Genomic DNA, 23594 nt, shown 5'->3' with positions numbered 1-23594 from the left:
GGGGAAGTGTCTTTTATCTCCATTTACGAAATTTTTTTGTTGGTAAATTTAGTACTTTATAGACTTTGGATATCAATCCTTTATCAGTAGTCTGCATGCAGATACTTTCTTCCATTCAGTAGGGTGTCATTTTATTAGAAAGAACTTAAGTTCTTTTCACTGTGCTATGCTTTTTGAGATATTTTTGTTTTTGTTGTCTTTTCCACTGTGGTCATCTCTGAAGATTTCTCTGAGGTCAGTTTCCTGGAGTATTCTACTTATGTTTGTTTTATGGATTCTATTCTGATCTTGAGATCTTTAATTTACCTTCACTTTACTTTTGTGCAAGTGTGAGGTATGGTTCTGATTTTCCCAACATTTGTTAGTTAGCTTTCTTTGCTTTACTTTACGTGTTTTGCTTCTGGGGCTTCATTCAGGACTCTCCATTCTGTTCCATTGGTCTACAGGTCTATCTCTGTACATGCGGTTTTGATTATTTATAGCTTTGTACAAAGGACTGAAATACCTCCCATTTTCTTTTGTTTTCTTAGGATTTCTTTGGCTATTTGGGGCGTTTTATGGTTCCATACAAATTTTTTTTTTAATTTATTTATTTTTAATTAGAGAATCACCGTGAGGGTACAGTTACAGATTTATACACTTTTGTGCTTATACTTCCCTCATACAAAGTTTGGGAACCCATCCCTTCACCAGTGCCCATTCTCCACCACCCGTAAACCCAGTGTCCCTCCCACTCCATACAAATTTTATTAGTTTGTTCCATGTCTTTGAAAAAAGTCACTGAATTTTCCAACTCCTTGTTTTTTAAACAGGGCTATGGCCTTCAAAGCTGGGGGTTCCTAGTGATGCTGGGGTCCCAGATAATCAGTGTAAGGGAATCCATCTCTGGGCCTCCTACATACCAGGCATATACTCCCTACCACTTACTTAAGCTATCTCTCTGGCCCCTATTAATGTAATTTTGTTGAGACGAAAGAAACAACCTATAATATGTACAATTTTTATCATAAATGTCTCCAAATGAATACTGAACATTGAAAACGGCTCCTGGCCCTTTGTGGAGCTTTAGAAAAAGTCTTGGAACTGCATTTTGAATCTTAAAGTGTTTCTGTGGCCGACAATGCAGGAGGGAGGCTGGACTGAAGAAGCTGCAGCCAAACACTGTAGTCCGCAGTGCACTCCCTGGGGCCAAGAGAAAACTGCTCAGGTGCCTGTGATTCAAGAAAGAACCAAATTGAATTAAACCCGGATCCATTATTTGTCAAGTGACTCCCTTAATGTCAATACCATTCTAGTTTCTGTGTTTGAAGTTTTTGGAAAAAAGATGCAGTGAATAAAAAACATACATAGCCAACGTGATCCTTTTCAGAAATGAGAAAATACAGTAGGGGAGGCCTGCGTTCATACCCAGCACCACAAGATTCCCAGAGCAACACCAGAATACCCCCTGAGCACTGCCAGATCTGGCCACCAAACAAAATATGGGAAAATGGCGTTTAAATATAACCTAAGGCCAAAAGGGTTACTGCCTGTATAGATGTGAACCGTATTTGGTTGCTCCCGCGCTAAAAAAAAATGTACTTTGAGAAAAATAATACTGGAAAGCTTTCGGGTTCTGTTTCCAGGGCAGTGGGTCTGGGCATTTATTGGTCAAGTCCAGCCAGCACCACCACCAAGCCCCGGAGGTCCTCAGGCAGCCCAACTCTGGGGCACTCGTCTAGTCGGCACGGAGCGGCGACGTTCCTCGCCCCCTAAGATGGCCCTAATTCCCAAGTGTGATTCTCCGCCAACTTCTGCCCAACGGCCGTCTCCGTGGACGCCCACCAAGCGCCCGCAGAGCCGGGGGGTGGGGCTGTGCCTGGGGCGGAGGCCCCGCAGACGGGAGACGCGGGAGCGGGGCGGGGGACCTGAAGAAGGGCGGGGAGCCGGGAGGGGCGCGGCGTGCCGAGATGTCCGTGCGGGGCGCTGGGCGAGCGCGGGGCGGGCGGCACAGATCTCGCGAGGCTTTGGCGCGGACGGGCGGGAACGGCGGCTGGGCGGCGAGAGCGGGATGCGCCCGGAGAAGGAAGGCCTCGGGGGCCCCGGGGCGGCGGCGGCTGCGCGGGGCCCGAGCGGCCGAGAAAAGCCGTCGTCCGTCGACGTGCAGTTCCGCTGGGAGTCGCCCAGACGGCAGATCGAGGGGCCTCGGGCCCCGTCCTCCAGCGGCGGGGGCGGCGCGGGCGACCCTCGCGAGGAAAAGAGGCCGGCCCTGAGCAAGGTGGGGGCGGGCCCCTGCCGGAGGGCGGGGCAGGCGGGTGACGCAGGCAGCCCTCGCCGGAAGGGGGATTGGCCGCGGGGTGGGCCGAGGGGAGGAGTTGGGGCGGGGGCGGGGCGGGGGTACGCAGAGCTGACTTGGGCCCGGCCGATTTGGAGGCGGGGCGGGGCTGAGGGGCGGAGTTGGGGCGGGGCGCAGCTACGTGGGGGGCGGGGTTGAGGGGCGCGGCGGGAGCGCGGCTGAGTGGAAGGAGCGGAGGCTGGGGGGCGGGGCCTAAGGGGCGGAGTTGGAAGCGGGGCGGTATGAAGGGCGGGGTGAGGAGCGAGGTTGGAGGCGGGGTGGTACTAAGGGGTGGGGTTATGTGGCGGGTGCGGAGGCGGACCTGAGGGGCGGGCTTATGTGGAGGGTGCGGAGGCAGGGCTGAGGGGCGGGGCGGTACTGGGGGCCGGGGTTATGTGAAGGGGCGGAGTCGGAGGGCTGAAGGGCGGGGTGGTACTGAGGAGCGGGGTTGTGTGGAGGGTGCGGAGGCGGGGCGGTGTTGAGGGCGGGGCTATGTGGAGGGTACGGAGGCGGCTCTGAGGGGCGGGGTTATGTGGAGGGTGCGGAGGCAGGGCTGAGGGGCGGGGCGGTATTGGGGGGCGGGGTTATGTGAAGGGGCGGAGTCGAAGGGCTGAAGGGCGGGGTGGTACTGAGGAGCGGGGTTGTGTTGGAGGGTGCGGAGGCGGGGCGGTGTTGAGGGCGGGGCTATGTGGAGGGTGCGGAGGCGGCTCTGAGGGGCGGGGTTATGTGGAGGGGCGGGGGAGGGGGCCTAGGGGCGGGGTTATGCGGAGGTGCGGAGGCGGGGCTACGGGGGAGGCGGGGCCGTGGCCGGGTGGTGCTGTTCCCGTGCATCGTTTGCTCTGGGGCTGGGGGCGGCGCAGGTCCGAGCCTGCGGGTGTCCAGTCGGGCCCCTGGCGGGGACGGGAAAGGCCGCCGTGCCCTCTCCCCAGCCCGTGCAGCCCCCGTGCCCGTGTCCGCAGGTGGTGATCCGGCGCCTCCCGCCCGGCCTCACCAAGGAGCAGCTGGAGGAGCAGCTGCGCCCGCTGCCCGCGCACGACTACTTCGAGTTCTGCACCGCCGACCTCAGGTGCGACGCCGCCCAGAGCCCGTGGGTAGGAGTTTGGAGACCCAGAAACCGTCCGCTTTGCCATCTTCTTTCAGTCCGCATGCTCACCTGTGGTCACTTCTGAGGAGGGAATTCCTCCAAAATAGATCCGAAATGTGCCCCTGCTGGCGTCGCCACAGCTGGGAGCAGCCCGCAGTCACTTCTGCGTTTTGAAGCCCAGTTCCGAATAGCAGTAGTTTGCGTTGGGGAGTGACGCGTGCGTCAAGGTGATGTCCAGGTTAAGATTCGCAAATGAACGCACGTCACGTGCAGCTTTGATAAAGGCGCTGGGTAATCCAAAAGCCACCTCGTGCCTCTCCCCCACCTGCCAAGTGTCTTTTCTTTTCTTTTATGGCTCGTAATGATAGTGACAGAACTGTTGATTCCTGTAAGTCTTTTTATGAACAGCGTCGACATCAGCTTAACCTCTGTCCGTGGCAGTTAAGCTAGAGGATGACGGTTTCACGACATGATCATTATGAGCCTTTTTATGAACACCAGAATTCTCATTGTAGCCATTAATCTTGTCTTAACAGACATACATTTAAGTGAACAATGTCAGTCTTCAAAGAAAAGTATCAGTGAAACAGTAAATATCATAATCTATAAATACAAGTAAATATAATAATAAAACAGCAGAAAATAAAAACAAAGATGATTTTCTGGAGACTAAAGGTTAAGAAAACTGACCCAGTTTAAGGACACTTGGTACTGAGCTCAGAGTGACTCAGAGAGGAACCCAGCCTCAACTTTTTGTTAGGGAACTTCCCTACAAAGAGCCTATTTTCTCAGAGTCTCCGTGTCCTCATCTGTGAATGGGCTGGGAAGAAAATTGGTTGCTGTGAGGTAATGAAGAATAGCTTAGTCAGTTATGGACCCTGTGCCAGATACTGTAATACTTTGCCAGAACGTTTTAAATCAGAAGAGAATCTCTCTAGTAATGTTTTCTTCTATAAACAAATCACTTATAGCAAAATTTCTTCAAAAAACTTTCAGACCAATTTTTGTTGTTCTTGTTTTTGATTTTGGTGCCACACCCAGCTGAGCTCAGGGTTTTTTTCTGATGTTGCTTGGGGATTCCTATGAGGTGCTAGGGATCCCGTTGGGTCTGCTGCATAACACCTTAACTCCTGTTCTTTCTTCCTGACCCCTAGACTAGTTGATTAACCCTGACTTTGCACAGCAGAGAAATGGACTGTCATATCTCCATGTCACTAGAAGATCTGTTAATGTTTTGCTGTTCTCTCTCTCCCTCTCTCTCTCTGTCTCTCTTTATCTATCTCTCTCCCTTCCACACCTCGTGCTAAAGACTAACCAGATTATTGTAATTAGCTGATAGATGATCATATAATAGTAAAAGCTTTACCTGAAATAGTTTGTTGTCTCTAGAAATTTTTTAGAGAAGCAACATTAAAGGAGGCTTGATTTGTAATTAACATTTTTCACTGTTTTTATTTCAGTCTTCATCCTCATCTCTACTCAAGAGCATATATTAATTTTAGAAATCCTGATGACATCCTTCTTTTTAGAGATCGTTTTGATGGATATATCTTCATTGACAATAAAGGTTGAGTCACTGATTTTTTAAACTAGTATAATTCCTAATGACATTGAAATGCTGCTGGAGTATTTCTAAGTTTTAACTAAGAATTCCTCAGATACTAATCTAAAATAAGTTCACACATTTTTATTATGTTACTGTGATTGTATACCTCTGTTAAAAATTAAAAGTATATATAAACCAAAATATTCTACTTACTCTGCTTAATAGTGACAACCTATTGCATATCATTGGGGAGTAAAAAGATTTTTTAAGTTTTGTGGACAAATGAACCTTTTTTTTATACCCCCAAGTTAAGTTTTGATAGAAATTTTTAAAAAATATTCATTTACATGTACTTCTTTCTAAATAAGACACTCTTTTCAGATTGTCCTATTTCTGGATGATGTTATGAAGCAGGTGATGGGGGCAGGGATGGGATTGTAGCAATGAATATAAGTTTTTTAATTTGTTGAACACATACTGAAATGGGTTAAAATCTCTATATACTTTTTGGATAATGCTTTTGACTTTTTTCCTCCTCGTCTATCAGCCTGTCAGCTATTGTGTTTGCTGCTTGCAAGTCTGAGCACCTAGTATAAGTATACTGTTTTTGTCCATCACCATTCAGCCTCTTCCCTCTGTTCCCAGCCCTTCACTGCTAAGTATCTCCTTTTCTTCCATTATGGATAGCAAACTGAAAAGATTATTCAAAAGTGGCTTGACTGAGGAACTGAAGAGGTAGTACTTGGGTAAGGCACTTGCCTTTCATGATCCTGGTTTAATCTGTAGCATATGGACCCCTGAGCCTTGCCAGGAGTAAGCCCTAAGTATGGATCAAACATGCTGCACCCCCAAAATAGAAAGAAAGCAAGCACGTGTAATTTGACATTTGTGTGAATGCTCTCCGCGCCCTCCCCCCAGTAACTCAAATAACTTTTCTAAGGTTTTAAAAGTTAGGTTTTAAAAGTTAGAGTGTGAGGCCACAGAGAAAGTAATGAGGGTCAGGTATTCCCCATTATGTGGCCAAGCCCTGTTCAGTGTTCAGCACCATGTATGAGCCTCTGAACAATGAGTAATCTCTGAGACATTGAGATATTCATGAGAGTATCCCTCAAACAAGATAAAACAAAAGAAACACAAAACTATGGTAAAATGTGTAACAGGTGTCCATCTTAATCCTTTGCAAGTGTGTAGTTTAATGGTGTTAAGTATATTCACCTTGTTCAGTTCCCAACACTTTTCTTCTTCTTACGGAGCTGAAATACGGTATGATTTCCTTGAGCCCTAGCAACCAGTGTTCTGCTTTTGAGTTTCTATGAATGGGATTACCCTAGATATCACATTCAAGTAATTTGCACAGTATTTATTTTTTTGTGACTACCTTATTTCACTGATCTTAATGTCCTCATGTTATAATTTATGCCAGAATTTCTTTCTCTTTTTTTCTATTTTGGGCTTTTGGCCATCCTTGGTGATGTTCAGGACATAACTCTTGACATTTTTTTTTTTTTTTTTAGTTTTGGTGTTATCTCAGAAATCATTGCCAAATTCAGTATCATAAAAATTTTCCTTTTTTTTTCCAAGAGATTTATACTTCTAGATTTCATGTTTAGGCCTTGAACTTATTTTGAGTTAACTTTTATAAATGGTGAGAAGAGTCCAGTTCATTCTTTCTTTTTTTGCATGTGACATGTCCAGTTTTTCAACATCATTTATTGAAGAGACTTTTTTTTTTCTTTTTGGGCCACACCTACAGATGCACAGGGGTTACTCCTGGCTCTGCACTCAGGAATTACTCCTGGCGGTGCTCAGGGGATCATATGGGATGCTGGGAATCGAACCCGGGTCGGCCGCGTGCAATGCCCTACCCACTGTGCTATCGCTCCAGCCCCTGTGGAAACCTTTTAACCTGTAGTACAGTCTTGTCACCCTTAATCAAAAGCCATTGAGTTTCTGCCACTTTGTTTTGAATACTGTAGCTTTGTAGCAAGTTATGCACCAGGCACTGCAGATAAAACCTTGAGTCAGCCATTGTCCTTGTTTATTCAAGATACTTAACTTTGTTCTGAATGTCAGGTTGGGGAGGTTGAAATACATGCCTTGTGCATAGGACCCTGAGTTCAATCCCCAGCACTCCACAGTCTGCTAAGTCCCCTGAGTGCTGCCAGAAGTATCCCCAGAGTACTTCCACGTGTGGCCCCAAAATAAAAGACTGTCTTTCAGATAAACGAGTTTCAGTCTTGTATTCCTTTGACCATTCCTGATAAGACTAAAGGTGTCTAGTCAGTGGGTTGAGTAACAAGGCAGAAGTCTCCCATTTACTGATTAAACATTCAGCAGGTTCTCTCAGTGACTATGTGTCTGTGTGTGCAGGTTTCTCCACACATACAAAATCAATTTCTAGTGACTTCTTCAAAATTTTTCTCTTTGAGGAAAATCTTAGTCTGAACTATTATATACATCCACTGAAGCTAATTCTTCTTAAGACTGTCCTAAGCACAGTAGTTTCTCTTAACTCATGTAACACAATAATTGAATTAACTTTACCATATAAAATGTTTTAAATGTGACTAAGAAACCTATTTAGTGGTATTCTGTAATAAACTCTAGTGGGGGTAGATTAGGTTTATTGAGGCATAAGTTATGTATATTCACCAATTTAATATTTACAGTTTGATGACTAGTTGTGTTCAGTCATCTAACTTACTACTACTTAATAAATTTTATTCCAACTCCAAGTTCATACTTTGTTTAAATATGGAGTGTTTAACTTACTAAGTTGCTTGAAAATGAATCACAGTTTTAATGATAACGTTATAGTTATAATGTTAGGTATGTTAGATGATTATTTATTGAAGTGACTGTATTAGAATTTCAGAACGGTTTTTGGAGTTTGTTTTTGGTTTAAGGCCTAGAATATCCTGCAGTGGTAGAGTTTGCTCCATTCCAGAAGATAACTAAAAAGAAGCTAAAGAAAAAAGATGTCAAAACTGGAAGCATTGAAGATGGTGAGTACTCATTTGAATGCTAGGCTTTGAAATTAAATACATGGATCAAATATTTCTCTCCCATATATGGAGAGGAGAAATTTCATTTTTGTTTTTTTAATTTACAGATCCAGAATATAAGAAGTTTTTAGAAACTTACTGTATAGAAGAAGAGAAAACCAGTGCCAATCCTGAAACTCTTCTGGGAGACATAGAGGCAAAGACAAGAGAACTTATTGGTCTGTTTTACTCTTTCTTCAAAATCTTTGTTGAAAAACATACTTGTAGGGGCTGGAGCGCGGGGAGGGCGTTTGCCTTGCACGCAGCTGACTCGGGTTCGATTCCCAGCATCCCATATGGTCCCCTGAGCACTGCCAGGGGTAATTCCTGAGAGCAGAGCCAGGAGTGACCCCCGTGTATCTCCAGGTGTGACCCAAAAAGCAAAAAACAAAACAAAACAAACAAAAAAGAACATATTTGTAGAATATCTGTTGCTTCTTTTGCATGATTATTTCTAAAGCTCGTGGTGTGTGATAGTCTTTGTAGAAATATAGAGTATTTTCCAGCTACAGGGTATTTCCCAAAAAGATGGCAAGATCAAAACTTGGAAAAATATTTCTGAGCATTATTGTTGGAAAGCACCTGTGTTTTTAGTTATTTTGTTTCTGAGTTTTGCTCCAGAATCAGAGTATGTGGTTGAGTGCTCTGTGCCTATAGGGAAGGAGATTATGCCATAAAGTTGGAATCAGGCAGTGCTTGGGAATTGAATTTAGATTGACTGTGTGCAAGGCAACACCCCATCCACGTTATTGTCTCTCCAGATCCAGAATCAGAATTTGAATTCTTTGCAAAGAGCAATTATAGAAATAAGATGCTTTGCATAGTATAAGGTGATTTTGCTTCTGTTAAAACATCTCATTTCTGGGGCCAGAGTATTAGTACAGTGGGTAGAGTGTTTGCCTCGTACCCCTTGCCTTACCTTGCATTCCTGAGTGAGAGCCAGGAGTAAGCCTTGAACACTGCCAGATATGGGCCCCCTGTCCCCCCCAAAAAAAAAGAAAACCACAATAAAACAAAAGATTCAAGGCACTGAATGATTACACTATTTATAATTTACCTTCTTAGTTATCTCCCCACCCCACCACTACCCCCATGGAGTTGTATTTTTAGCTTTGTGGTCCTAGCATAATACATTACTTGGACAAGTTTCGATACAGCTGAAGGTAGTCGAACTATTAAATAAGAAAGATTACTATTATTAAAGATTCCATTAATATGTTTTTTTTCTTTTTTGCTTTTTGTGTCACACCTGGCGATACACAGGGGTCACTCCTGGCTCTGCTCTCAGGAATTACCTCTGGCAGTGCTCAGGGGACCATATGGGATGTTGGGAATCAAACCTGGGTCTACCGTGTGCAAGGCAAAGGCCCTACCCACTGTGCTATCGCTCTAGCCCATGCTTTATTATTTTAATAGTGAAATTTTTATATTTTATTACAGATTATTTAACATATGACTCACGATTTTTGCTGATTGAAATGAATACTAAGTTGCACTTACGGTGCATTTGCCTGTTGTTATTCATTGCAAATGCTCCTAGGCCTGAGAATACATGGGGCCCATATTCTCAGGTAGTGGACTTTCTCATGCAGGGGACTGCAATAGACATAAGGAAAAATCAGGCTTCAAGCTGAGCCACCAGATAATGAACTCAAAGACTGGTTCTAGAGTGATACCCTCAGACTGGTTGTGCTAAGAAATGGAGAAGAGATGGCCAGGCTGGTGTGTTGGAACTGTTTGGTTGGCACACATGGGCACCTGTTGTCATGCTGCTGGGCTTGGATTTGATTCAGCTGGAAACAGTAAGTGCCATGGTCAACTTCATCTCCCATCACTCTGGTTACTCCATGTGAGATGGGTTGTCTACTTCTGTTCCAGAGGCTTTTGCTGTGGTCCCAGGAAGACTTTGTACACCAAACTGGCAGAATTAGCTGTTTACTTTTCTTACAAGGCACAAGGGCTCGAACTCAGGGCCTCACACATTCAAGGGCTTCTACTGAGCTACACCCCTGATCTTCAGCATTTATCTTGTAGGTGGGCTTGACAAGAGTCAGCATTGACTGGATACGGGAAGAAGGGACAGAAGGATTCTTCTCAGCCTCCAGGCATCTGACATGAGCAGGAGAGCAGATGGTGGTAGTATTAGGGCCTGGGGATGACAGGGTGAAGTCAATGAGAATCATGGCAGAGCAGGTGGAATTTAAGAAGAGAAAGAAGAAGCAAGTGGGAAATTATGACTTCCTTCTTTCTCCACCCATTTTTCGGCCTCCCTGTTTAACTGGGCAGATACAGGAGGAAGCAGGTTTGTGTCTCCCTTGTTGATTAGTCAGATACTGTGCAGCAAACTCCAGCCAAGTCCATTTTCTCACCTCCCTCACACATGGCCCACTGTCTGGTGCCCAGGCAGTGTTCTGTGATTTGTTTCTGAATGGACAGGTGAAATGACTTGGAGCCCACCAGCCCCAGACCAAGCTGAAGAGCTTTTCTCTTTTAAGTTTGAATCTTCATCCAGTGGTTCATAGGACAGGCCTTCCTTTTTTTGGATACTATTGGACCTTATGTAGGTCTGTAATGGTTCTTATCAGTGAGGGCTCTCTCTGCATTTGAAGCAGTGCCTTCAGGGCCAGAGAGCAGATGGATGTAACTGACACTTGGCAATAATGTGTCTCTGCCAAGATCTTCCTGAGGGTCAGTCCCCTTATTTTTTCATTGGTAAGTTAACTAAGTTACTGTTGTGTTACTTAGCCCTGTAGTTTCTGTTTAACGAGTGATAAAATTGGCATGACTGGGTAGGGCGTTTGCCTTGCATGCAGCCGACCCAGGTTCAATCCCAGCATCCCATATGGTCCCCTGAGCACGGCCAGGGGTAATTCCTGAGTGCAGAGCCAGGAGTAACCCCTGTGCATCGCCAGGTGTGACCCAAAAAGCAAAAAAAAAAAAAAAAAAAAAAAAAAAAATTGGCATGACTTGTAAATAATCTTCTTAGACATGCTTCCTTTACCTTTCACATGGGTCCTTTGAGGTAACAAAGAAGGTGTTTCATAAGAGAGAAGGGAAGGAAGATGGGAGTCTTAGTGTCACAGATCCCCTACTACCTCCAGGGAGGTCTCGCCTTGCCCCTAGCTGATGGATGAGAACTCCCTCTGCAGAGCCCTCACTGGCCAGGTCACTTTCCCATTAGATAAGTCCAAGTTACAAATCCCTACCCAAGAGCTCCTATAATTCCCAATTAATTCCTGCCCCTTGGGATTCTGGAAATGCCATGTCAATCTTCAGGGGCATCAAGTATTCTTCCTCTCTCATGTAGCCAGAGGCCTTGAAGACCTACAGAAGAACCTAGACCGTCTCAGCTCTTCCTAGCTGCATTCTCACCTAGTGTCTGCAAGTTACCCATGTGGACTCATCCTAGTCAGCTGGGACAGGCAGAGCATGAAAGCAAAGGAAGGACACATCCCTAGAGAACCAGTGGTCGTGGTCCTAGGTCCATCCACGGTGCTCCTCAACTGTAGTCTGAGACTGATCATCTTGATTTATCTATAACTGAGACATAACAATCCACATTGCCTTATCCATTGTCTAGAGAGCGGGAAAGGAAGAAATTTTCAGAATGAAAGTAAATACATAAATGGTGCATGATGATTTGAAATCTCTGCAAAAATAGGGAGCCACTCAGAACATGTAGGAAGTTATGTATTTCATTCATCTTGCATTTGCATTTTGATTCTAACACTTTTTTTTTTTTTTTGCTTTCTGGGTCACACCTGGCAATGCACAGGAGTTACTCCTGGCTCTGTACTCAGGAACCACCCCTGGCGGTGCTCAGAGGACCATATGGCATGCTGGGAATCTAACCCGGGTCAGCTGCGTGCAAGGCAAAAACGTCCTACCTGCTGTACTATTGCTCCAGCCCCTCTAACCATTTTTGTAAATAATATAGAATTACTTACAAAATAATTGTAAATAATTGACAATTATTACAAATATTTACAAAATAATTGTAATAATTGTAAAAAATATGATTTTTTTTAGCAGTTAGGGGCTAGATATAAAGTTCAAAAGTTGAAGCACTTGCTTTGTACCCTAGTGGCCCAGGTTCAATCCCTGGCACTCATGACCAGAACCAGCCCTTAAGCACTGAGCTGGAGTAGATTCTGAACACCATTAGATATAGCCCCAGCATTTAAAAAAAAAAAAAAAAAAGAGCAAGAATTCATACCTACTATGTGTAAAGTTGTCCTTAACTCCAAATTACCAGACATATTGATGGAATGAGAATTCCCCTAGAATCAGGAATATCCCTCAGAGGATTAGTGCACATGCTTTGCATGCTGGAGACCCTGGGTTTAACCCTTGGCACTACGTACTCCTTGAGGAACACTGGGTATGCTCCTTCAATACTTTTTGAGGAGTGGCCCCCAAATTAAATAAAAACAGCTCCCCTAAAAACTCAATATAAAAAACAAAACAAAACCTTAATATCAGATCATATAAAATTAAAATTGTAAATGTTCTTCTAAATATTTTATGGTTAAGCTGAAAACAACTATTTCAAATCTCATTTTATGGAATGGACTGGAGCGATAGCACAGCGGGTAGGGCGTTTGCTTTGCACACAGCCAACCCGGGTTCGATTTCTCCGCCCCTCTCAGAGAGACCAGCAAGCTACAGGGAATATCTCGCCTGCGTGGCAGAGCCTGGCAGTATCCGTGGTGTATTCGATATGCCAAAAGCAGTAACAGCAAGTCTCACAATGGAGACGTTACTGGTGCCCGCTCAAGCAAATCCGTGAGCAGCGGGATGACAGTAACAGTGACAGTGACTATTACTGAAATCCAATCATGAACAGTTTTGTAAGGGCCTATCTCACAGTGATTCAATAAAAAGTTAAAAAATAAATTAAAAAAAAATTATTTTAAACTACAATTTTTATATTTTAGCTCGAAGAACCACACCTCTTTTGGAATATATTAAAAACAGAAAATTAGAAAAGCAGGTAGGTCCACCTTTTACATGATGACTCTCCTTCTTGTTTGCGCCATTCTGGGCAGTTAGTTTACACATTCTTTTCCACATTTTCAGAGAATTCGAGAAGAGAAAAGAGAAGAGAGGAGGCGGCGGGAGTTGGAAAAGAAACGCTTACGTGAGGAAGAAAAAAAGAAGAGAAGAGAAGAAGAAAGATTTAAGAGGAAAGAGGCAGACAAACAGAAAAAATATGAGAAAGAAGTAAGGATTAAGGTAATTTTGGGGAAAAAGTTAGTTTTCAAAAATTTGTTTTGCTGTACTAATCTAATCTTCAGGTATTTTAGCTTTTAAAATATTTTAAGAGGGGGCTGGAGAGACCGCACAGCAGGTAGTGCACTTGTCTTGCACATGGCTGTCTCAGGGTCAGTCCCTGGCACCCCGTACAGTTCCCTTAGCTCGCCAGTGATCCCTGAGTGAGAGTCAGGAGTGAGCCCTGAGCACTGCTGGGTGTGTCCCAAAAACCAAAACATTTTTTAATGAAGACTTATATTATTTATATTATTCAGCTTATATTATTATTATAGTTCCTTTTCTCTGTCCTACCAATTATTCTCAAATTGTGTTTCCCAGGCATTCCTTAGGCTTAGCCTGTTTTGAAGACCGAGTATATAGGAAACAGGAGGAGGCTAGAAGCACTTCATTTCACCCCTTGGCACCTACCCCCTACTCCACCACACACACATGTACCTCATAGATTGAACCAGACTGCTCAGGCTTGAATTTCAACTGATCAAGATTATAGGTACTTTCCACCTACTAGAACTTGCTAGCTGAGTTTGCATCAAGTGGACCTGCATGGTGACCACTCTACTTTTTTACCTTTATAAGCCTACATAAGCAGACTTCTAGGAAGCTGAAACACAGTCCCAGTGCCTCTGGGGTCTCTGTCTTTACCTGTAAAGGCTCAGGCTTGGCTTTCTTAGTCCACAGGCTTAGTGAAACAGGTTGAGAGGTAAGCCAAGTCACACATACAAATCCTGAATTGTGTGCTATAGGAACACTGCATAACGAAGGCACATGACCCTTTGTACACGACTCTTGGAAAACAGATCTCTGTGAGAGCCAGGTTATACACCCATACTGAAGGTGAGGGCTGGACAGGACACTCCAGTGGGCAGCTACTCCACCCCCAGCTCCTTCTGTGCCCCTGGCTCGTGTCAGCTCTGCATCTTTCTTTCCTCCCTTCCTGGACTGATTTTACTTCAGACCTCCATTGGTCTGTCCACAGGGAGGCTACCCTGTACTCTCTAGCCTTCACACAGTTATTTGTAACTTATGTAACCCTTTCTTAACTCTTTAAAGAAAGAAACTGTTCCCACTCTTCCCATCCCTCATTTCTTTGTCTTTTCATTGTCTATGTTTGCCTCATTTATTGCCCCATTGTTATCTTGTTCTTCCCCACCCCTGGGCCCTGCCACCCTGGGGGATGCTGTGCCACACCTAGCAGTACTCAGGGGACTATATGTGGTGCTAAGATTTGAACCAGGGTTCTGCATGCAATGCGAAATCTCCTTATCTCCTGTACTATCCCTCTGGCCTCCTTTGTTCTATTTTTTTATCATTGTGTATACCTTTCTCCTACTTTGTGTTCAGCACTACCTAGCTGAGCTGGAAAGTCACTTGTTTCTTATTCACAACCATCTTCCCAGCACCTGGCACAGGGTCTTTGACCCTGTTTTTCTAAATTTGAGTTGAGAGATTTTATTGAAAGAAGAGAGATTTTAGGGGCTGGAGCAATAGCACAGCGGGTAGGGCGTTAACCTTGCACACGGCCGACCCGGGTTCGAATCCCAGCATCCCATATGGTCCCCTGAGCACCGCCAGGAGTATTTCCTGAGTGTAGAACCAGGAGTAACCCCTGTGCATCTCCAGGTGTGACCCAAAAAGCAAAAAAAAAAAAAAAAAAAGAGAGAGAGGTTTTAATACATTCAAGATGGAATGGGACTTCTCCAGAAAGAGGAGACACCCCTATGAAGTAAAAGAAAGTAATGGCACAGCCACGTTTGGAATGCAGATGCTTCCATACTGGAATGCCTTTTTCACTCTTAAATGGACTCTTTTGGTTGCACTATGCCTGACTATAATTTTAGTATGCAGCAACTTAAAATATGTTCACTTTTATGAGTGAGAACTAAATTCTCAGTACTCAAAAAGTACTCAAAAAACCAAAACCCTTTTATGGTCTGCAATAGATACTGCCTATTTGTGTTTTAAAAGAGGAATTATAATGGGAAAATCCCAATTCACAGACTCAAGTAAATGTATCCTTATAACCTGCTCAATCTGTCAAAGAAGAAAGTTGTTCTTTTTATTTTTTAAAGAAATCTATCTAGTGGTTTTCAGTCAGTGCCTGTCTACAGAAATTTCCTGCTGGTTCTCAAAAAAGCTAGTGATGCTTAACTGTTTGTTTTCCGCAGCCAGTTTGAAGTACCGTACAGTCCATAGGTGTAATAAGGTTGAAAATCTCTGCTTTTATCTGTTCTAAAAAACACTGATGTCAAGAAATCTTATTTAAATTAAGTCAGGAGACTAGAAGAGAGTTTCCATGCCTGTGAAATCAGCAGACTACAAGACCTGTCTGTGCTCCTTCTCTAACAGGAAGTTATGCTGCCTCCCCACAGGGGCCTGCAAAAGAAGAGGAGGTTCTTCTCTGTTCAGCCTCCTGCAGTGGCTCTAGAAGGGGGTGGAGACTTTTAACCTGGGAAGTGCAGCTGTATTTCACCTTTCTGAACTGCCATATTTTTGTTTCTGAGCAAATCCTATTTTTTTTTAATAGAGCTGAGGGATGTCACTACTTAGAATTTAGTCCTGACTTTGTGCTCAAACTAGTATCGGACCTGGTTTGACTGTGTACAAGACAAGTTACATACCTGCTGTACTATTGCTCTGGCTCCTCTGAGTAAACCTATTTTATTGGTGAAATAACTGATTCCTTTTGATTTGCAAAGCAATCCTGTATTTTTTAATGTTGCATTTTTTTAAGGAGCTGGGAGGAGAGCTCAAGTAAATAGTGTGTTTGAGGTCCTTGGTTTGGTCACTGGCACCACATGCCCCTAACTACCTCAAAGTGTTGTTCTGTGACCTTGAAAGATGTAGGCCTGGTTGCAGGAGCTCAGACACCATTTGGGTGAGACGTTCACCTGCTCAAGCACTGCACTCCTGCCTGTACTCCCTGAGTTCTGCAGGTGTGGCCCTTACAATTTAGAAAAACTATAACCTAAAGGTGAAAGGAAAAAAGTAATTTCAATTTTGTCACCTAAAAACAATCACTATTGACATAGTGTTGTAAGCCTTTTAGATTCTTGTCTGTGAGTCTCAACAAAGAAATAGAAATTAGATCACTATGTGTAACAGGGGAGCAAAATTTGCTAGTCCCAATTATATCTTTGTCATTGGAGGGTTCCATGGTGTGGTGGTTAGTGCTCTGAACCTGAAATCCAAATATATCTTTGCCACAAGGATTATTTTTAGCTAGTTATTTTTAAGGAAAAGCAAACTTGGAAAAGCTCTGGAAAATCACCAAATCTCTTGAAAGCAGCCAGTGGCAAAAACACTTCTAAGCATGCACAACCTGCAGGCCTGTTGACTGTGTCATTCCCATGCCCTCCCATTCCCAGCCACATTCGTGTTCCCTCCACCTGCAGTTGGTGTTGAAGGCGGTGTCTCAGGTCCCTCAGGGAGTTCTATTTTCTGGATCTCTCCCAGTATATAGAAATTGCTCTTAGTTTTCTATTAGCTTGCTTCTTTGCTTGCTTCTTTTTTTGCTATTAGTTTGCTGTTAGCTTGCTTCTTTTTTTCACTTGCTCATCTGCCTTTCATTACAGGAATATCTCAGCCAGACCCTAGAAGAGTAGGGGAGAGATTGTCTTCCCATACAGAAGCATTCCTTCATTCATAGGCGATCTTAGCTCTCCCTGAGTCTTTTTTGACTAGAGTATTTTGTTGAATGTTTCCCTTTGTATTTTACCAGAACCCTTCCCTTAGCTTACTCTCCCGGCTCTGTTCAGTCACCTGGGCTCAGTATTGTTGGATTTTCTTAATTTTAGTTACTGAGCAACTTATTTTTATAATACACCTTAAAGTGATGTTTTTAGTAACATTACACTTTCTCAGCTACTTAAGAAGCCAGAAAAGGGAGAGGAAGTCCCCCTTGAGAAAGCCAGAGAAAGAGGTGAGGAGATGGATGCTGGAGATGGGAAGCAGGAGCACTGCCCTGGCTGTGCATCTGTGAGGCCCCAGCCCCACGAGGGATCACTTGAGGAGCTCCAGGAAAAGTGAGCATGCACTTTTTTTTCCTTCTTTGACCTGGTGGTGAAGCATTACAGGATTATCACAGAGTAATAATCAAGTGAACCTTGCTCATACTAGTGCTTTTGAAATTCATACCCCAACATGCTTATCCATCTTTGTTTCTCTTGTGTTCATGCTGGAAACTTAGTAAATGCATAGTCTTCAGCCTCCAGACAGTTGCCTTTTCATTTATCTGTTTATTGGGTCACAGTACTTTTGGACTACACCTGTCACTGCCACTGCCATCCCCTTGCTCATTGATGTGCTCAAGCAGGCACCAGTAATGTCTCCATTGTGAGATTTATTCTTACTGTTTTTGGCATATCAAATACACCACGGGTAGCTTGCCAGGCTCTGCCATGGGGGACTACACCTAGTTTCAATAATTCTGCTCGCCCCCCTCACCCCCCACCTGCAGTGTTCAGTGGACCATGGAGGGATCAACTCTGGGTCTCCCTCCTGCAGAACATGTGCTCCCACCCTTTGAGCTCTCTCTTTAGCAAACCATTGCCACTTTTTGTTCTTCCTTTTAGATTGCTGGTTTTTGCTCATTGGGTCAATAGGATCCTCTCCTATTACTTTTAATTTTCTTCTGTATTTTGAGACATTTTATCTATTTGATCTTGCAGATATGCTTCAATCTATCTACATTACTTAAAGTTTGTGAATCCAGTCTCTAAGAGCTGGAAATCTTTGCGAGAAAGAGAATTCTGAGTGCTGTAATTTTTTGGTTGAAATTGCCATTTTTCTGATATTGTCTGGGAATTATGGTGGAGGAACCTGAGTGAGACCAGCAGAATGCTTACCAGGAAAGCCTCCCCTCCTGACCCAGGCTCAGGTCTCCTCTCTTCTCCAAATGGCAGCATCTACAGACCCACACAACTTCCTAGAACTTGGCTGTTCTGTTCACAAATGTGATTGGAAGTTGGTTTGAATTTGGAGAGGATATGGCAGGGCCTTGGCAAGGCTGTCATTTATCTAGAATTACAGTAATCTCTACTTCTTCTGCCTTTCTTATATACAGGATTGTAATAGTTTGTTTTGCCCTCTGTTTTTTGGGTCCTGGTTTACTGGTTTATAAATAAACTTATACTTGACTCTCAAATCTGTGATCTTCTAGCATTGTAGTTCATTTATTAGTGATATTACACTTGATTTTTCACTTTTTTTGGCACAAGTTCATCCTTGGCTTACACATTGTTTTGTCCACACCAGTCCTAATGGTTTTGAATATGAACCAGTTTTGCCTTTTATTCATGGAGGGAATGATTTTTAGAACCAAATTAGGTGCCAGAGAAGATACTATGGCAGCCAACCTGGGTTTGATCCCCAGCACTCCATATGGTCCCTCTGGCACTTCTAGTAATGATCCCTGAGCCCAGAGTCAGGAGTATGCCCTAAGCAATGAGCTAAGCAGACACTTACTTCTCTTCCGCAGCAGTTTGCTGATACACCCCGTGGGGCCTGGTAAGCAGTGGCTGCAGACAGTGAGCAGCCTTCTTGGTAGTATATGCAGCCTGTGGCTTGTTTGGGCTGTAGTAAGGGATCTCGGGGGCAGTCCTTTACCATGGACAATCCCATCTGCTCTCATGCTGACCTCAGTCTCAGGCTCAAAGTAGCTATTCCAGGGGGAACCTTTGGAAAGCCCCAGAGCACAGTGGCAGGGTCCACACTGGCAGATCATCATGTCCATCTGCACCCAAATATAGAACAAGGAGAATGTGATAAAAGAAGATTCAGCACTGGATCAAGTTCAAGCTCCCTGACTGCCAGAAGATTCATATCTCCAAGAAGTGGGGCTTTGCCAAGTTTCATGCAGATGAGAAGTGGCCCATCCCAGATGGCTGTGGGTTCAAACACATCCAGAGTCATAGGCCCCTGGACAGATAGTGGGCCTCTGGAGGCCCTGCATTCCTGAGATCCTTGGAGCTGCCCCCACTCCCAGTCATTGCTTCCCACCCCAGCCTTCATCTCTCCATTCCACTCCCACCATATCAAGTCCTGCTTCTTAACAACAACAAAAATTTGCTCATATTATTAAATTTCCACTAATTTGAACCATGCTTAGAGCAAAAATTTAAACTATCTCATTGGTTCTGTGATATAATGAATCTATATCTGGCTGCTAGGAAAGTCATTTGACTACTTTTGTCTCCAGGTTTATCTTTCAGCGAGTTACTGAGAATTTTTTAAATATGTATATGAGGGGCTGGAGCAGTAGCACAGCGGGTAGGGCGTTTGCCTTGCATGCGGCCGACCCGGGTTTGATCCCCAGCATCCCATATGGTCCCCTGAGCACCGCCAGGAGTAATTCCTGAGTGCATGAGCCAGGAGTAACCCCTGTGCATCGCCGGGTGTGACCCAAAAAGCAAAAAAAAAAAAAAATGTATATGATACCTTGGCATAGTGCCTGTTCTTTGTGGTACTTTAGTGAAGTGGTATTTTGCTGTCACCTTGTGAACTCATGTTTTTAGTGACTTTATGGGATGCCTACATTGTGTCTGCCTGTGCAAGTTCAGCAGTACAGGACGAGCAGACTTACATCATCTCTGCTTTTGTGAAATGTTGGTCACAAGGGAAGACAGGTGATCAGGAAAGCGTTTGCACAGGGCCACTGATGGTTTATATTGAATCCCAGGTCACAAAATGACAGTGGTAAAGAGCAGAGGGATATCAAGAGAAGACTTCTAGAAAAAGAACTGGAAGCACCAAGATACTACTTGGATGACAGTAAAAAACCTGGAGCTCACTATGAGTTTGACAAGGTTACTAGAAAAAATGATGAAGAGCCAAAATGGGGGAAAGGATTTGCTTCTGACAGAGGGAAGAAGGGGAGTCAAGAAAGTGGTGCTGCTCTGGAGGCTTTGGAGCGACCAGAGAGAGAGCAGAAGAGTGAAGATGGCCAGGCATCCAAACAGGAGCGCATGGGAAGCAAGGTTCTTTTCTTCTTCTTGCATAACTTCTTACCAGTCTGTATTTTCCATATAGAAACCCTTTTATTAAACCAGCAGAGAAACACTTTGCTGTTTGTTCAAGTTCAGGATTGCACACTGACTGAGTCTCACCCTACTGATATCTAGGGAGCAGAAAGCCCTGAGGGCGGATTTCTATAGCATTCACTTTTACCCATTAATGGCACCTAGTCTTGCACGTCAAATCCTAAGTGAAATAGCCATCCTTCCTTAGGAAATCAAGAGTGTGTTTTATTCATACCACTTTCTTGTGAGTAAATAATGACAGTATTCCAAAATTTACCACTAGATAGGAAACATGAAATTTCTTGGAGATTTTTATATATTATTCATAACAGTCTGATTATTGGTGAATAATCAGATGGCTCAAAAATACCAATAGTTAGATCTATAAAGTTAACCCAGCATTGGGATCGTCTTTTAGCCCAACCAACAACATTTTCATTTGCAGTATTGAGAATGGAATCCTTACATATAAGACACGTGTTCTGCCACCACACCATATCCCTGGCCCCAGCATATAGCTTTTCTCTCAGAAGTCAGCATCACTCAGTTCAAAAGCATCACAAGTAGATGGAGACTTGTTTCTGGGCTACCAGACCCTATTCCCTATCCTCTTCTGGCCCTGACATCCTTTTTATTGTCTATCTCCCACTTCCTCACTTCAGGAATGCTGTAATAATAGGAGCATTCACTGTGTAACCTTTTTCGTTCTTTTGATATTAGGGGTCACACTCAGTGGTTGTTTGGGTGGTACTCCCGGATAAGTGCTCAGGAGTCACTTCTAATGGTACTTAGGTGACCATGTGAATCAGGGCTCCTGCCTGCAAAACCTTGAACTCGATCATCTTCCTGGCCCACTATAACCTTTTGAAATTAACTTTTTTGTTATTGTTGATTTTGGGGGCCACACCTGGTTTTACACAGGAATTAACTCCTGGCAGTGGTGCTCAGGGACCCATTTGTGATGCTGGGGATAGAACCCAAGTCAGCCATATGCAAGACAAAGACCCTATCTACCACTGCTCCAGTCCCAGAAATTGACTTTTTAATTCAGCATCATTCCTTTCAGATCTTCCCAATTTCAGAAATGATGGTGATTTTTCAAAATATTTCCAGTAAAGGTGAGGTAGAACTTCAGATGAAAAGAAACCCCTCTTTCACCTTAGTCTTATGTCTGTTACCCAAAAGTCTACCCATAGCTCTGTTATGTAGCATGGGTCTTTTCAGTGGGAGTCATTCTTCAAATAATCAGTTTTCAACTATTTGGCAGTGGCAATTCCCAAAATATGAACATGTCTTTAGTGTGGGGCTTCAATACTTCGTTCTCTCAGTCTGATCTGTGCTGCTCGAGTGGTAATAGTGTCTTCACAAGCCCTGGCTGTATTTTCAGCATCAGCTTTTCACTCATCTGTGCACAGATATTAACTGGTGAAAAGCAGAGCTAGTCATGCTGGCTATAGTCAGAAGGTGGGATTCAAAGCCTGTGGAGCCCTCTCCTGCTCTTCTCATTGGTGAGGCTTATGGTAAGGGGCAGGACACTGCTGGGCCTTCTCATAGCTAGATCTTGGTGAAGTGGTCTTCAGGGACCACTGGGTTATGATTGGGTTATGTCCTTGGCTCTAAGAGCCTGTGGGAAGACAGTAGGGCAAGGAATGAGGCAGCCTAGAGGACCGGGTTTTTTCCTAGAGGACTTTGTCCCCCTGTCCTTACTGGTTTCTGACTTCACTGTCATCTCTGGAATAGACACTCTTTACATTTCATGTGCTTTAGTCATTGTTTCTGTTTCTGCACTTCTAGGGGCTTAATAGACTCTGGGTGAGCATGCTCTCTGAAGAGGGCATTTCAGGAATTGGCTACACAGAATTGGTTATTGTGAATTATAAACACTGTTTAGTTCATGACTGTCTGAAGGGGCATGCCTCCCTTTTGTGACCTTACTATGCATTGTGACTTTGAGGAACTGAGATGTGACTTTTGAATCTTCATCTATCCATAATATTTTAGGTTTGCATGTTAACTTTTCCAAGATAGTATTTCTGTGAAGTTACTTTAAATGCTAGCTGAATTTCTTTTTATTGTTTTTTTTTGTTTGCTTTGGTTTTGTATCAAAATGTGTGAAAACTGATTTACTTTATTTAATGATAATGCTCTAGGAATAGAGATATGATGCTGGTTTTTGGAACAGTAACCCACCCTTTTGTCCTAGCAGGACTGGCCAGCTTTGCAGCTCTAGCAGCCAGGAGCTTGCATCCAGGCATGAGAGTATGGTGGCAGACCCTCTGAGGAGGACCGTGATGGGAGGAGGGGTGAGCTCCAAAAGGCCCAGGGAATGGATTCACGCACCATGTTTGTGACTCAGTGAGCTCCTGCCCAGCATTCCCTGGTCAGAAAGGGCATGCTGAATAATAGATACCAACTGAAGATAAGCTGCGGGAAGAAGAAACTAGAAATATAAACATAGCATGGAAACATCACATCCTTCCTCGGAAAGAAACAATCTTTAAAGATGTATAATTTTTATATATTTTACCAGTTCTAGTGTGAATTAGTATGTATCAGTTAGCCCAAAAAGAAAATAATCTCTGGAAAGTAAGCAAGTATGGCCAAAATGGAGAAGATAGTATCACATTAGTGTGATTTCCCATATGTGAAGAAGTAACGTCTCAGTGAGTTTTTTCCGATCTGTTCACCCTCTTTGTAGGATCTGTAGTAGTTCCTGCATCCATCTTCATGGTGAGTGAGTCCTGTTGCTTAGAAGCTAGTACCTTTGTGACAGCATCTAGCACCTTTGTCATAAGCATCCTTCAAAGTTTTGTGTTGTCCCTCTGATAGGGACTTTGTCACCAAAGAAAACTCAATAGAAGCTGTAATTACTTTCTTAGTGGTATTTTTAACCAGTAATGCCAAAAAGCACAGAGAACGTAGATTGCATGGGTACAGGAATCTTGTATTTATACTTCTTGCAGTCTTAGGAAGTTTTGTTTTTAAATGACTTAAAAGCTTTTTGCAGTTATGCATTTGATAATATCTTTTTGTCGTAGTGAAAATTTTATTGTTAATGTTCTTTTGGCGCTGGCATTGAACCACTTATTAAATAAAATTTTTGTTGCTATGGATTTAAAGTTTAAACTTTCCTACATGTTTTTTAAAAAAATATATTATATTTTAAATTATAGCTGTAATTGAGTATTTTTGCTAATATGTCTATTCCTTGTCATATGTGAAACCTCAGTTCTCACAAGAACAACTGAAGGATCTGTATGTATACTTTCATAATGTACATGAATATCAAATCATTGCATTGCACACTTCAAATATA

General features: G+C 43.5%; 1 protein-coding gene and 1 pseudogene across 7 annotated transcripts; both read left to right on the top strand.

Moving 5' to 3' along the window:
- Positions 1-1997: 1997 nt before the first annotated feature.
- Positions 1998-23391, top strand: UPF3A (UPF3A regulator of nonsense mediated mRNA decay). Of its 7 annotated transcripts, XM_012935656.2 has the most exons (10): positions 1999-2257; positions 3274-3380; positions 4859-4965; positions 7851-7949; positions 8057-8167; positions 12926-12981; positions 13068-13223; positions 17124-17284; positions 19939-20236; positions 22485-23391. In XM_012935656.2, the coding sequence occupies exons 1-10, from the start codon at positions 2051-2053 to the stop codon at positions 22506-22508; spliced, it is 1326 nt and encodes a 441-aa protein (XP_012791110.2). In that variant the 5' UTR covers positions 1999-2050; the 3' UTR covers positions 22509-23391. The 7 variants fall into 7 exon arrangements, with proteins under 7 accessions (XP_054973892.1, XP_054973890.1, XP_054973888.1 ...); XM_055117912.1 differs by lacking the exon at positions 19939-20236; XM_055117917.1 differs by lacking the exons at positions 17124-17284; positions 19939-20236 and having other exon boundaries at positions 1998-2257; positions 13068-13211.
- LOC129400893 (small nucleolar RNA SNORA70) lies at positions 18743-18860 on the top strand (annotated as a pseudogene).
- Positions 23392-23594: the final 203 nt, after the last annotated feature.

The sequence above is a fragment of the Sorex araneus genome, chromosome 1 (genome assembly GCF_027595985.1).
Source record: "Sorex araneus isolate mSorAra2 chromosome 1, mSorAra2.pri, whole genome shotgun sequence".
In the NCBI taxonomy this organism is placed as follows: Eukaryota; Metazoa; Chordata; class Mammalia; order Eulipotyphla; family Soricidae; genus Sorex; species Sorex araneus.
This window is presented reverse-complemented; position numbering and strand designations above follow the sequence as displayed.